The sequence below is a fragment of the Rhinoraja longicauda genome, chromosome 38 (genome assembly GCF_053455715.1).
Source record: "Rhinoraja longicauda isolate Sanriku21f chromosome 38, sRhiLon1.1, whole genome shotgun sequence".
NCBI lineage: Eukaryota > Metazoa > Chordata > Chondrichthyes > Rajiformes > Arhynchobatidae > Rhinoraja > Rhinoraja longicauda.
Window position 1 is genome coordinate 2431815 of NC_135990.1, and position 16390 is coordinate 2448204.

Genomic DNA, 16390 nt, shown 5'->3' on the forward strand with positions numbered 1-16390 from the left:
CAAAAGTGTTTCAAATATTCGCAGCACTCACAGCATTTTATGTTATCATGACTCAATGGTTACATGTGGATTTTACATTTTTAAAATAATTCATTATTAATCACTGTCAGGACTCGGCATTGTTAAATTATGTAAACTTGTTTGGCACAACTTTGAATTTATCGTAGGCAGCTACCAATACTGAAGCACATTAGGTCAGGCAGCATCTCAGGAGAGAAGGAATGGGTGACAATAGACAATAGGTGCAGGAGGAGGCCATTCGGCCCTTTGAGCCAGCACCGCCATTCAATGTGATCATGGCTGACCATTCTCAATCAGTACCCCCGTTCCTGCCTTCTCCCCATAACCCCTGACTCCACTATCCTTAAGAGCTCTATCTAGCTCATTCAAGATACAGATACAGAGCTTTATTTGTCATTCGGTACCTCGGTACCGAATGACAAATAAAGCTCTGTATCTGTATCTTGAATGCATTCAGAGAATTGGTCTCCACTGCCTTCTGAGGCAGAGAATTCCACAGATTCACAACTCTCTGATTGAAAAGGTTTTTCCTCATCTCAGTTCTAAATGGCCTACCCCTTATTCTTAAACTGTGGCCCCTTGTTCTGGACTCCCCCAACATTGGGAACATGTTTCCTGCCTCTAACGTGTCCAACCCCTTATTAATCTTATACGTTTCGATAAGATCTCCTCTCATCCTTCTAAATTCCAGTGTATACAAGTCAGTCTGAAGAAGGGTCTCGACCCGAAACGTCACCCATTCCTTCTCTTCCGAGATACTGCCTGACCTGCTGAGTTACTCCAGCATTTTGTGAATACCTTCGATTTGTACCAGCATCTGCAGTTACTTTCCTACAATACTGAAGCACAAGTGATTATAGATCAATTGTTGGGGTGACATCATTCATATATGATATATTGGAGAGGTTCAAATGAACAAGGAGTTTTGAAATGGATCTGGTGGAGCATGAGGAACTATTGATGCTTGGAAAGGATTAAGTTGCAGCCATATGAACGATGACCTAATTACATGCGTGCATGCAGTGGACTCTGCTAAACTGTGCCAGAGTGGCAGAAAGCAGAGTGTCAGTTTTAGCAGCCTCCTTTCAAACTTGAACAGTGAGCAGATGTTGAAATATAAGACATCAGGTCAGTGCCTTCTATCCGAGTAAAATTGTTAACCTTCACATGGCGTTTTACAATGCTAAATGTGCCATGTGAAGCCGTTGTTGCTGATGATGGAAATGGTGATACAAGGTGGGTATTATACTAACATCTAATCCCTGACAATTGAAGCCATTTAAATTGTAGTTCAGCTGCTACACATAAACCAATCCCAGTAACAGGAGATTAGTGTGCCAGAGCGGTTTTACACCAATCCAGAAAGACATCCGTGTCTTTTCTTCGTTAATGCTTTTATTTTATTTAAGGAAATCTTATACTTTTCCAAACCACAAGTAGTATTCTACTTAGGATTTATACAATGCATGTATATACTTTTTTTCTGGTTCTGCTGCACTATTTAATTGTTTTCAATTAATCTAAACTAACATTTTTCCAAAGCATCTTCTGTGACATTTATTATTGTTTATTTGAATTTCTCCATTCTGTGAGGTAAATACTGCACAGAAGTCTAAAAAATCTGTGGAATTCTCTGCCTCAGAAGGCAGTGAAGGCCAATTCTCTGAATGCATTCAAGAGAGAGGTAGATAGAGCTCTTAAGGATAGCGGAGTCAGGGGGTACGGAGAGAAGACAGGAATGGGGTACTGATTGAGAATGATCAGCCATGATCACATTGAATGGTGGTGTTGGCTCGAAGGGCCGAATGGCCTCCTCCTGCACCTATTGTCTATTGTCTAAAAGTATCTCTTATTTTGTTCCTCCTGCCAGCAATGATATTTGGGCCTTTTAGTCTGTGGAAAAAATTCAGCATTATTACTGAAAAATGTGTCGCACAAAAAGGCAGAGGGCCTTTTTGATGCAACACTAATTCCTTTCTCTTCCCAAGGGTTTCCGGGGACTTAAGGGATCCAAGGGTAGTGCAGGAATTGAAATGAAGATCAGTGATGACGTTGATGAACGGCAGAGCAAGCTCGAAGGAGTGGATGATCTAATCATGCTCCATTTCTTATTTTAAAGCCTTAATTATGAGAACAGAATTATCTAACTTTACTTAAAAAGCAAATAAATTCCAATTCATTCACATTTCAACAACAAGAAATTTTCAGTGTAGAAAGGAACTGCAGATGCTGGTTTAAACCATAGACGCAAAAAGCTGGAATAATTCTGCGGGTCGGACAGCATCTCTGGCGAAAAGGAATATGTGATGTTTCGGGTCGAGACTCTTCTGTGACAGTTTAAAATTAATAAACCCATCATCTATACTGACATAGTGCAGGCAAATAATTACATGTTCACATTGTAAAACATTGTAAATAGGATGTGAGCAATACTCACGCGCCTGGTATTTATTGTCCATTCACAGGAATGAACCAGATAGTTTTGAACTGGATTCACTTGTGAACATTTTCCCTGTTCTAAAAGACTTCAATGTCATAACCAGTTTTTAAATGAGGGCAGCTTTTGCTTCAAAGAACTGTCCCACTTTCACTAAATTCTATTTTAAAAACAGCAGCGATGGGGTATGAACACATCTCTGGATTGCTTGTAGCACGAATAACCTACTGCGGCTACTTCAAGATATTAATATTTTAGTTTGGACACAAAATGCTGGAGTAACTCAGTGAGTCTAGCAGCTTCTCTGGAAAAATAGGTGACGTTTTGCGTTGAGACTGAAGAAGGGTCTCGGCCCGAGATGTGCGCACACAGTAGGCCGAAGGGCCAGTTTCCATGCTGTAACTCTAAACTAAACACGATTCCCCTACAGCTCTTCATTAAATACAGCCAAAATTATTGTTTTGCCTTTCCTTCGCTTAAGCCAAGAGACGAAAATCACATATCATATCATATCATATATATACAGCCGGAAACAGGCCTTTTCGGCCCTCCAAGTCCGTGCCGCCCAGCGATCCCCATACATTAACACTATCCTACACCCACTAGGGACAATTTTTTTTAAACATTTACCCAGCCAATTAACCTACATACCTGTACGTCTTTGGAGTGTGGGAGGAAACCGAAGATCTCGGAGAAAACCCACGCAGGTCACGGGGAGAACGTACAAACTCCTTACAGTGCAGCACCCGTAGTCAGGATCGAACCTGAGTCTCCGGCGCTGCATTCGCTGTAAAGCAGCAACTCTACCGCTGCGCTACCGTGCCGCCCAGCATGCACATGCACAGCTTGACACAAGTGAATTGCATTAGGTAGTAAGAGCATTAAAATGATGTGAGATATAAAAGGCACTTCGAGCATCCACACAGAAAACAGATTCCTTGACCATCCCATCTACCTCTGACACCACTTTCAGGGAAAGTGCTCTGTTGGCATTATTTTCCCTCTGAGTTACTTCAGCATTTTGCGTCTCTCTTAAATGGAGACAGAGCCTACCTTTGACATCAATCGTGGCATTGACTGGAGGCGAACTTTCAAATGTAAAGACGCATTGATATTCTCCAGAATCATCTGTTCTCGGTCTGACAATCCTGGATTACAAAGGAGATAAAAAAGGAGTGAAATATGATTAGATAAATTAAGTTCTTTGATTGTGTTAAATGAAAAATTTTAAATCATATTTTCAAATATACTGAGTGTCCATCAGTGGCAGGACATATCATATAAAACACGTGTTTTAAGAAGGGATTCCAATTTTGTTCTCCTTATTTAAGAAAAGATGTACTTGGCCTTTAATGACTTGATACACCAGGTTGCTTGACCCTGGCTTTAAAATGCACTCTTATCTCATTTCTATTTATATCACTTTGGGAATGGAAAAAAAGCCCCTACTGATTTCATAAGAACCAACATCGAAACATCTGCAGCATGAAGATGCCAGTGCTAGATAGAGTCACTAAAAATAAACAATGGAGTATTTGAACATGATACAGATCATATGCTAGCACATGTATGTGATATTTCTGGGTGAGGAACTATTAGGAGCAAATAAAAGATCCTTTTAAAAAGACCAATAAGTAGATTTAAAATTTAAACGAGATAACAACCATATTGGCAATAGCTTATGTTAAAGTATTTGGTTAATTATGAAAATGTTTTTAAACAGAATAGTTTTATTTAATTTAGTTTCCCTCTTCCCTTTTTGAGAAATGCTCCATTCTGTTAATTACATTTATTTAAAAAAATGGGAAAATAGGTCACGACAACTTTCATACAATTTTCTGATGCCAGAAAAAGATCCAGCCTGTGACACTGAATGCAGTTATTGACTGGAGACATGATTACTGCCATAAGGTAGCTCAATAAGGCAGTTCACAATCCTTTCTCAAAAGATGGTTAATAAACACTGGCCTATTTGTTCTCGGTATGCGCGTCACAAACACAGATGGGAAGACGGAAGAGAGAAAGGTCCTCCGGGTCACATGCAACAATGCTTTTGAAGAGTTGATCACGTGGATTGTAGCACCATTTGTTATCGTGCAAAAGCAAATGTCTGATTACACCTCAGATCACCACAATGGCATCATTTGCCATTGACAAAAGTAGTTGAATTAGGTTTGAAAACGGTATCGGGCAGATTCAATGTACAAATTTCTTTACAACTGCATAATGCATCCAATCACTGAATTTACTCCAATGGACTTAATTTGAATGAGATAGTGTCCCATAACTTTACTGACATCCAGAGGCAGTTGACAAAGCTAATTTACTCGCACCTTTTTAAATTCCAAAAGTTCATACTTGGTTACACAAGCCTAAAGATATAGTTCTCACTTGTACTCGGTGCTGTTTGCAGCAAAATTCCTGGTTCCGGTAATCTCTTCTCCGTCTTTAATCCAGTAACTACCATTGCAGGGACTTGATGTCATAGTCAGGTTACAATAAAGGTTGATTTCTGTGTTTGAAGGCTTTAAAATAACTTCTTCAGTCGAATGGATCTTTGGCTCTGAAATGCACAGAGCAAAATAGAAGTTGTTAATTAATGTGATGCCAGTGCACAGCAAAAAACAAATGCAGCCAACTCTCAGTCTCACCAACCACTCGGAAATACAACTCTCTCTCGATGAACTGCTGTGTTTATTCACTTACAGTGCTGCTATTAACTCAAAAACTGTGCCCACAGCTGAATAATAGCAAAGTAGCAAACACTATCCTCCACAAAAACCCTTATTGCCTCGCAAATTCACTCAATGTGGTTTAGAGCTCAATTCACTGAGATCGAAAAAGGCTGAGATGACTGCCGAGTTTGTTGCTGACAAGTTCAAGGTTATTTGCTGTCCCTCTATCTGGCTACAAATCTAGAGAGAAAATTGTTTTGTGGAAAATCCTGACGCAAGTGGAATGCATGGTGAACAGCAGCATCGTCACGACATGACATGTCAGGCTGGCTTAGCTGCAAGCCAAGTCTGCACTTGGCAATGCTGAAAGGTGATTATAAAGATAAAAAGACAGGACTAGGTTCTTCTATGTATTGTGAATTTACGATTGACTCCACTACTATTAATTTAACCCTGTGCGAGTTGAAAATGGCCGTTTACAATAAGTGAAATTCCATGCTTAAAACTAATTCTATGGGTTATATAAAGAAATGCATCCATTACTGGCTATTTAATTCATTCCCCTGCACCTGTCTGTAAATCTATTCTCTATTCTCAAAAGAGTTAAGTGATAAGTTAGCAGGGTCAGTCTGGTAAAGGTTAGGGTCTCAGGCAGGTTTAAATTAGGTGACAATGAGAACTGATTTAGTAAAAAAATCGACAGGCCCAATGAATAGAATTATTTGAAATTGGAAAATTAGATGAGAAAATGAACAATCAAAAGCCATTCACAAAATAAATATGGTGCAGGCAGAACACTAAACACTGTCCATTTATTAAAGCATCCACAATCAAATACTGGCAACAATAGACAATAGGTGCAGGAGTAGGCCATTCGGCCCTTCGAGCCAGCACCACCATTCAATGTGATCATGGCTGATTATTCTCAATCAGTACCCCGTTCCTGCCTTCTCCCCATACCCCCTGACTCTGCTATCCTTAAGAGCTCTATCTAGTTCTCTCTTGAATGCATTCAGAGACTTGGCCTCCACTGCCTTCTGAGGCAGTAAATTCCACAGATTTACAACTCTCTGTGAGTGAAAAAGTTTTTCCTCATCTCCATTCTAAATAGCCTACCTACCCCTTATTCTTAAACTGTGGCCCCTGGTTCTGGACTCCCCCAACATTGGGAACATATTTCCTGCCTCTAACGTGTCCAACCCCTTAATCATCTTATATGTTTCGATAAGATCCCCTCTCATCCTTCTAAATTCCAGTGTATACAAGCCTAGCCGCTCCAGTCTTTCAACATACAACATATACACAAATTTCCTACTTTCAATCTAGGAGAACTTCTAGTTCAAATAGTTGGAACTAGGGATTTTTTTTTTAAACAAAATATTAAAACAAAAAAGATGGCATCAATTTTGGGATGTTTTTTGCTGAATGTAATCTACACTTTACATCATTGGTTGCTAAACTGAACTTGAACCCAATTATCCAACCCAAATCCAAAGGCTATGCACAGGGTTTGGGTCAGGTGCACATCCAGATAAAACACTGAGGTCTGGATTCGGCCGTGCCAGACTGGATCAGTATTTTATTCAGGATGAGTTTCTCAGCATTACTACATACGCCCTCTGTTCTTGATCAACATTTAATATTCATCCTTAAATAGATCATTAGTATGTTGCAAAGTAACAATTCTAAAGGAACTCAGAAGGTCAGACAGCATCTATGGAGGTAGAGGGAAGGTGATTGACGATCCCTCTCCCTCCACAGATAATGCCTGACCCGGTGTGTTCCTCCAGCAGTTTGTTTTTTTGCTCCATATTTTGCTCCATATCTCGGACATCTTCAGTCGCATATTTCATAATGTTACAATGGTATTCCACAATTTATTAAAGGAGTGCTTTCACAGAAAACTTGGTGAATAGTAAAGGCTCGGTAAAATGTATAGTGCTAATTTTTGGCACAGCACATTCCAAAAGGAATAGGGCAGTACGTTATTCGCCAAAGTGAAAAATAGATTTGGAAATCGAGGCGCCCTAAAGATTCAGTCGTGTTAAGGAGAAAATTTGCAAACGAGACATGCACAAATCAAAGAATACCTACACTCACAACAGTGACTGGGTCAGGTGCGGGATAAATTTCTCAGTATTCGGGTCTGGTTTTATTTTCCCGAACAAATCTTTAATCTGATCTACTGCTATATGTCAGCTGCAAAACCCAATGCAGACACATAAATCCAATTACGCTAATGAAAAAACACCAGGTACGTTTGAGATTAGTAAACTGTTTACTACATTTGGGTGTCAGTAACTGGTTTGCTTCCTCTGTAAAAAATGTGAAGAGTGCGAGCAATTATAGAGTCTCCACTGGTGTTGATCGTGAAGATTCAAATGCTTAATGCAGTACTTTTTAAAAACTATTTAATGCAGTCTATTATTATTTTAAACCAATGTCCTTTTGATATCACCAAAATTGTTAATGACATATCACTGAAAACTCAGCTTTTAAAGAACTTATGACCTTCAATCCACTCTTTGAGATAGATAACCTACTTCTACCTGCAGAACCGATTCTAGCTTCCTCAACATAAGGGCCTTTAAAAGCTTTCCATCATCATCTCCAGGCATATCCATACTAACACATTAGTAAATGACTTTCTGCTTAACCTTGGCTCTCCTTCTGCCAAAATTCAGTTGTTTGTTTCCTTTTCAGCAGACTTGTAACTACTGTTTTGCTGATCCACAAATTCCCCTCTCCCAACAGAACTATTCTAACTCCACCTTAAAACAACTTTGTCATCACTGTCTGGAAATACATTTACAAGTATCAATTCCCTCTGCCCATATCTCCTTCAACCTGACCATATTCACATCAGTCTTTCTCCTTGCCACTGGAGATGAATCTTAGCTAAGTCTGCATGCTAACATTCTCTTCCTAAATATCTCAAATATGACTGGCATAACGGACTGCAAGGACAGTTAGTCAAACATCCCAATTCTGCCCATTCATGAGTCAAGCACTATCTCAACTGGCATTGCTACAATGGAATGGAAGTTAAACCTCCAAAGTGTTTTCTTTGACCTGCACAGTGCCTTTGAAAAATAAGTTAATTTCAATCATGAATACGATGTTTTACATATTTCAGTCTTGTTTGTTGAAATTTCCAATGCAATTAAAAAGAATGGAAGAAACAAGGTCAGATTTCCATCCATCTCATCTCAGGAACAAAATTAGAGGTTTTGCATCTATCTTTCTCTGTATCAGTTTACATTTAGAATTTATTTTTTCTTCCGCATATTAATAAATGTTTTTCTCCACACAGGGTTTTACGGGAATGTGTTGAAAAGATTCTAAATCAAAATGTCCTAAGACTACATATCACTTGACATCCCAAAGAGCATCTTATATTTGAAAACAACAAATAAAGGAAACTCAGTACAACTTAGATTGCTGAACTTTAAATGGTCAAAGGAATAATATTCCATTTATTGCACGATCTATGTGAAAAAAAAGAACATTACCTTAAAGACATGATCCCATTAAAATTAAGCAGACTATGCAGACTACTTTAGGAAAAGGGATATTTATAAAAAGCTGATATGGTATAGGAGGCGAAAGTGAATATGGAAAGCAGAGTATAGTTATGGTGTGCTCTAGTCTGTGGGATGGGAAGAATAAGCATGTTGGGGTAGAGGTGCAGAGGTTGAAGAAAGAATTGTCAGGAGCAGGATCAGTGTCTTTAATGATGTACTCACCATCCTGATTGTGTTGTTCTTACAATTTTGATATCAAATAACTTACCATTAGTACTGAAAAATAAATGATGAAAGAAATACCCTCAAATGAAGAATAATGCAACATTAAACTTTCCATTAACTACAGCAGAAGACGAGAAATTATCAACAAATATTGTAAATATTCTCTGACATTTCTCACCACTTTAAAATGAAGGCACTGACCTACATGACTTAAATCTTGCTGAGCAGCAACTTTTGGGAAAAGGGTATAATTCTACCGCATTTTCAAATGCAGGTGAAATCTCTTCATGATGATAAAGGTTATCCAGATCTCTGAGATAAAAAGGGTTCCACGAATCTAGCATAATTGCTAATACTTACATAGTCATTCTTTCTCTGAACAACCAGATAGAATGCACAAAACTTGATTAACATCTAAGTTTTTTTAAATGATCAGCAGACTTCACTTTGCTTTAAGAAGTATGATTAATAAAATTTTGATGTTGGTCTTAGTTGGTTAACATTTTCAATGCTGTGCATTTGCACAATGATAAAATGATACTAGCTCTCTCGGGGTTATTAAGTTAGTAGAAATAGTCATTCAGAAACCATGCAAATCTTGGGCTCAAAACATCATCTTCCTCATACTCCTCATGAATTCATCTACACACAGCAAACCTCACGTTTATGGCTTTAAAAAGAAACTTTGTAAAAGTGGAATCTATGCCCCTCAGCAAACTGCATTTAGCATTGCTGCAATTCAATTTAAATTGAAATAACTGCTCTATTTGTAATGTCAACTTTTATAAGGTTCAAAATATGCCTAGCTAGTAAAATGCACCGTCAAATATAAATTTAATATTCTATTACTTGGATCATGAGTGCACCAAATCTAATCAGTACCAAGCTTCAGTATTAAAGATAATTGTAACACCACTGTCCTGCACCATTTTGTAATGCCCTGCAGTTGCAGATGCCAATTAGCATGCGGAGCATCTCTCGTTGCAGTTCGCTATGCCATCTGTCTCGTATCCAGCAAGCAGTAAAAATAAAACTTCACATGCACACCCACGCAGGCATTCATCAGCACTCTAGCGGCTGCCATGACTGCTTCAAAAGAAAATGGATCTGGTTAGCAGCTTTGTGTCTCAAGCACTAAAAGGTTCAATACAATGATCGATTAAACACACAACTGCTCAGGCTACAGGGCTCACAATGTTCAAGGGGAAAGTGAGGAAGAGGGGGGAGGGGGGGTTACTTAGATGGCAAGGGATTTATGGGGCACACACATTACAATACATACTACACGATTAATACGGAACTCTGCGGAGTAGTATGGCTTCAATACTGCGGGTTTTTTCTAATGGAAGTTATTCACAAACTAGAGGCATCATGAGGGGGGGGGGGGGTAGGCAAGACAAGGTACAATAATCCAGGCATTTCTGGACGATTAAATGGGAGTGCAGGTCTACAACATTGTAAATGAGGAGGGTGGTGGGGAAGAATTAAGTAGAGACAAGAGGAAAGGAGCAAGGTCTCAATGCCCAGCAGGAACTACTAATGGTACTACTATATGCAGTACTCACTTGGTAGGATGACAACAGTGGCCTGGGCGCGTATCCAGGTAATGGCTGGATTTTGTCGGAGGTCGGTCCGCCTGGGGTCGTTGCTGGCCCTGCACTCATAAGTCCCCGTATCTTCCAGGACCGACCTAGTGACACGCAGTACACTCACTCCATTGCTGCCGTAAGCCGTGCTTATTGAAACCCGTTGCTTCCAAACACCATTCCATAGTTGTATGAACGAGTCGCCCCTGTTGACCTTGGCGTACCACCACTGGATTTCGGGTGTGGGGTTCCCTACCACATCACAGTACAGCTCAAAGGTATCTCCTGTCAGCTTAGTTTCTGACAAGGGTGACTTGACAAACCCAGCTGGAGGGAGGGTAGTAGAAATGTAGTGATAGAGCAATCAAAGCAACCCTAAACTCTGAGAATAGTCTTAACTGTAGACATATAAACAGAAATTGTTCATTTCTACATTAGCTTAGAAAACAATATAAGAAAAGAACAGTGTATATAATTCTAAGAAAATCACAATGTTAGGTACAGACATGGAAAAAGGGTACATACAAAAAGTGGAGTATGGAATTTTAATTAATTGTAGGGTCAAACTGTCCTCAAAGAATTTGTTAGGAATCATTAAGAAAAGGACAGGCTATCCGAAGAATTGCACAGGACAGAAATAATGTAGAAATGGCCAGGGATTTTTTGGAATTTTTAGAAATTTATGATATGTGCAAAAATATAAAGAACAACAGGGCAAATAGTTTGTTGCACTCTGTGTAACTGGCCATTTGAGATATATTGGAAATTTAATCACCTAGCTAGTATTAACTGACATGGATCCTTACCAATCAATACACAAAACCCCTTACCAGTCAATACACAAAACTCAGAGCTTTTTGGAATGTTGAAGCCACTTTACGTGACTGGAAATACATCCAGAGCAGGAAAGTCCACTAACTTTCTCAATAATCATAAACTCCACAAAGTATACCCAACTCCATTATACCACAACATCATAGAACAGTCATAAATAAACCACTTGATTCATTTTATTGCACTGGGAAATCTAGTTAGAAGCAGTCATCTTACTGATTATCAACAAACTGAAGAGAGATAATGTAACTCTCAAGGAACAAATCAATTTTGCCTGCCATAAATTGGGTGGTTTGAACAGATTCCTACATATTTTAGCACTTGCAAAATTCACAAAACACGATCACAACCATGTACACAAATAAATTTTAATTAAAATCAAAATAACAATGTCAAGGGTTCTTTATCTAAACATTTATTTCAGTTTTTAGACAATCTCAATTGTTAATCAAGCTTTTATTCTTTGAAACTCTTAGATAAATAGAAATCATAGCCAATATATCCAAAGGGATACTTCTGAATATTGAGTTCAACTACCAATTAGCAGATTTAAGAAAAACTGGCATTCAGTAATTGACATGAGAAATATCACTGGCACATTTACACCCTTATGTTAGTTATATTGAAAAAGAGACCTAAACTAATTGAATTTAGTGTCTAAGTTTTAAATTTCTCATTATTCTCATAATCCTCCATAACCTCCATATTTTTCACCATTCATACTCTAAAAATCCTCAGACTTCTGCACATCTCTATTTCTAGACACTTACACTTTCAACTTTTAATTACTTCATCATGTTGGCACATTGCAACTGTTTAGGCCCCTCATTTTGGAATTCCCTCTGTAAATCTCTGCCACTTAATCTTTCTCTATTCAGATACTTGTTAAAACACCAACCATTTGCTCTAATATCTCTATTTGGTTCCCCATTAAATGTATTTTGGCAACTTATTATCAATGATAATATCATTCATGCCATAGAGCTGAGCATTGAAATGTTGAACCATGTCATGCAATTGTTTGCAATCTAAGGGATCAGCCTTACTGGCACAGAATAACCATGCCACATCTAGCCGAGGAGGCAGTAGCACAAACATATACAAGACTTTTAGTAATCCTAGTGACAAAATATCACTTGTGTATGTAAATTGGACTGGCCGCTCGATTGGATGATACTAGCAGAAGAATAATAAAGAAAAGGTGTACAGCATTTTAAAGGTGAACATCAGGAATGTACATTATATTAGTAAATTCATACTCACATATGAATAGCAGAAAAATGACCTAATTTCATCAATCATATGTATAGGAAAAAACCTGCAGATGCTGGTTAAAATCGAAGGTAGACACAAAATGCTGGAGTAACTCAGTGGGTCAGGCAGCATCTCGGGTCTCAACCCGAAACGTCACCCATCCCTTCAGAAGGGTCTCGACCCAAAACGTCACCCATTCCTTCGAAGGGTCTCGACCCAAAACGTCACCTATTCCTTCTCTCCCGAGATGCTGCCTGACCCGCGGAGTTACTCCAGCATTTTGTGTCTACCGTACATCAATCATAGTTGATCAGAGACCCAAACCCATATACTGGATTTGCATCATTTCTCGATACCTTGAATTGACAAAATTCAAGGTTTAAAATTAACTAACAATTTATAAACACAAACACAGATTATTTGTACTACCTCCTGATATTACCCACGGAAGGACTGAATCTGTTTTTATGTTAATGTCTTCTGCTCCTCATGTAATATTTTGCCTTTCAATTAAATCTGCCCTGGAAGCTACAAACATTTGTGGTTCAGAAACAAAGGTATTTAACCAAAAGAACATTATTTTGAAGTATCAACCTCCATCCAATGCAACAGAGAGAAATTTGAAATAATTAATTAAGGCTAGATCAGTTTGCAAAGAGAAGGACCTACTATATATGCATGTCTTGGCTGTTGTGTACCAACAGGAAAATACTAACCTTTCTGCCATTTTAAGAGTACAATTTGCCAGTTGTAACCTACTGCAACAGCTTATAAGCACACAGACTTTATATGTAAACTCACATGTTTGATGCAAGGTCAAGATGGTTTGCTTAATAGAGTGATACAGCGTGGAAACAGGCCCTTCGGCCCAACTTGTCCACACCGGCCAACATGTCCCAGCTACACCAGTCCCACCTGCCTGTGTTTGTTCCATATCCCTACAAACCTGCCCTATCCATGTACCTGTTCAACTGTTTCTTAAATGTTGGGATAGTCCCTGGTTCAACTACCTCCTCTGGCAGCTTGTTCCACACACCCACCACCCTCCGTGTGAAAATGTTAGCCCTCTTAAATCTTTTCACCTTAACCTTAAATCTACGTCCTCTGGTCCTCGATTCACCTACTCTGGTCAAGTGACTGTGCATCTACCCGATCATTCTTCTCATCATGTACGATTATTAAGATGGATGACTTCATAGTTACTAGATGTCAGAAATCCATCTGAACTGACATCTGACAGCAACCCATGTGAGATGCCAGAGATTACTGCATCTTGGATATCAAATTTAAGGTCAGCATCGAAAGCAAATGTTTTGCTTGGAAAAATCCAACCCAACATGCCTAAATAAAACACATTCTTCCCATTAACAACCTAAAAAACACTGATAGTGTGATAAGGAAAGAGTATTTGAGTAAAGGTGGCCTACTGCAATTGCATGAGGGCCAGGTGAGATTGTACCTGGTATTTGTGCACACAAGCTTGGTGTCCCTACATAAAGTCATATAAGTGCATACCAATTCGATTCCTGACATGGAAGGTGTAGGAAAAACTGCAGATGCTGGTTTAAGCCAAAGATAGACACAAAAAGCTGGAGTAACTCAGCGGGTCAGACAGCATCTCTGGAGAAAAGGAGTAGGTGACGTTTCGGGTTGAGACCCTTTATCAGACCTGCTGAGTTACTCCAGCTTTTTGTGTCTATCCTGGATACTCTGTTTACTTAGAAAGATGAAAGATAATCTCAATGAAATGGGATTTGACATGGCAGATTCAGAATTGGTGGCTTCGTCTGGCAGGGGGTGTCATGCCTTAAAATAAAGGACCAGTTTTAAATCCTTTATCAGGGTATTGAATCATTGGAAAATGTTACCCAAGACGACTGTAAGGCTTATAGCACATGTTCAATACAGAAGGAAATAGATTTTTAAATGTTAAGGGAATTAAGGGATACGGGATCAGTGCAGGCACGAGGCAGTGAGATAAAAGATGAGCTGCAACCATGTTGAACAAGCAAGCAGCTACCAGGGACTGAATGGCTCACTCCACTCCATCTCTGATGTTATATTCTTAACTCAGTTTCATGCCACACCCAAGGTTTAAAAATATCCAAACCACAATCAAGTCACATGAATCTGATCCAATTCCTGATTCATTCTGAGTTAACTGCAGAGGTTCTGCAGTAACAAGAATCAGCAACAAAAATGACCTAATTTCGTAGAGAAAATGAGCGATGAAGAAATAAAACCCAGCCAAGTTACCCAACCCAACTGGAGCTCAGAAAACCTTCCACAGACTCGGATGTCTCTGCAATGATTTATTTTGCCATTAACTCTCAGCTACAAAGGTAGCAAGAAAAACTAGGCGTTCAGAAGAATGGATGGCACAAGACCCTTCATAATCCATCAAGCAGAAAGGCATGGAGATGAGGTGGGGGGGGGGGGGGGGTAAAAAGTAGGCTGGAAGGGCAGTCTGTCCAGATGACATCATGGCCACTTCTCAAAGGCTGGAGTTCAAATAGATATTTGGTGCAGTGTCAAAGATTATCTGTGTCAATCTTATGCCAGACCTAACCTGACTCTACATAATGCTGACACGAGCTGCATAAAGATTATTGCAACTTCATTGGATTAAAATAAAATTGTGCTTTGCAGCTCAATGAAACCACGTACAGCTCACTTCAGCGAGAATTGAGCAGTATATCTGGGAATGTTACTTTTCTACAAACTGCTTTAGTAATGATCTGCCAATAATTTGATAATATTTAAACCAAACAAAAGCACTTGTTAATAGATACAAGTAGTCTGATTTTCCCATCAGTAATCATATAAGCAGATTTATTTTCTGTTAAGGATTTAAGTGAACATGCACTGCATATAAAATGGATAAAAAAGTTGAATCTGTCCAACACAAACTCTGTTGAAAGTCGCAGTTACTGATGAATCTGTATTGTTGCTCTTTGCCTATATTGTCCTAGATTCCTTGTTCAATGGCCGTTTAAACAATCTGACTTGCCGAGAAATATTATACCACCTCAAAGGCACAAAGATCAATGCAACGATACTTCTGAACCTGAAGTGTCCTGAACAGTCACCTGCAGTTCCTTCCGACACAGTCAAGTATTTTGTTCTCTCCAAGCAGACATTTTAAATTAGGCTTCCAATGAACTCAATTGAAAGAGACCTTCAGATTTGGTATGACATGAATTAACTAACGATCCTACAAACTTCATTTTCTCCTCTCTTTCAGCAAGACGTTTCGACTAATTTTCTCCCACAAAGCAGTGTTCACAAGGTTAATGAACAGTAACCATTGCTATAACAAAAATACTGCATCCAACTTTGCCCCAGTAAGTTATCACAAACTACAACATGATACTGGACAAACCTTATTTTAATGAATTTTTAAAGAGCAATGATTGGCCTAGTTCCCCCCCCCCCCCCCCCCAACCCCCTCCACACAATGTAGCAGTAAAATTCTTGCATGTCTCAAGTGACTACTGAGCTCACAACAACGAGTGAGGCAAGTACTGTCCATTGAGCAATGGTCGGGAAATAATTTCCAGAATAATCATATCATATCATATCATATATATACAGCCGGAAACAGGCCTTTTCGGCCCTCCAAGTCCGTGCCGCCCAGTGATCCCCGTACATTAACACTATCCTACACCCACTAGGGACAATTTTTACATTTACCCAGCCAATTAACCTACATACCTGTACGTCAAATGACGATTCTCCAAAAGTGAAGCACAGTTTAGCTTCTAATTGCTATAAATTAAATCCCCTCTGGCCATATCTATATCAAGCAATCACACTACTTTTGTCCAAAAGTGT

At 39.0% G+C, this 16390-nt stretch overlaps 1 protein-coding gene across 2 annotated transcripts in view; it reads right to left on the minus strand.

Annotated features, from left to right (window-relative positions):
• The window catches only part of LOC144610819 (neuroplastin-like), a 56913-nt gene that overhangs the window by 20035 nt on the left and 20488 nt on the right, over positions 1-16390 (minus strand). Inside the window, exons 2-4 of one of the 2 annotated variants that reach the window (XM_078429743.1) lie at positions 10448-10795; positions 4850-5021; positions 3512-3606 (exon numbers count right to left, since the gene is read on the minus strand). In XM_078429743.1, coding sequence (XP_078285869.1) covers positions 3512-3606; positions 4850-5021; positions 10448-10795 — 615 coding nt within the window. The remainder of the gene's footprint in view (positions 1-3511; positions 3607-4849; positions 5022-10447; positions 10796-16390) is intronic. The other variant, XM_078429744.1, reaches the window with a different exon arrangement.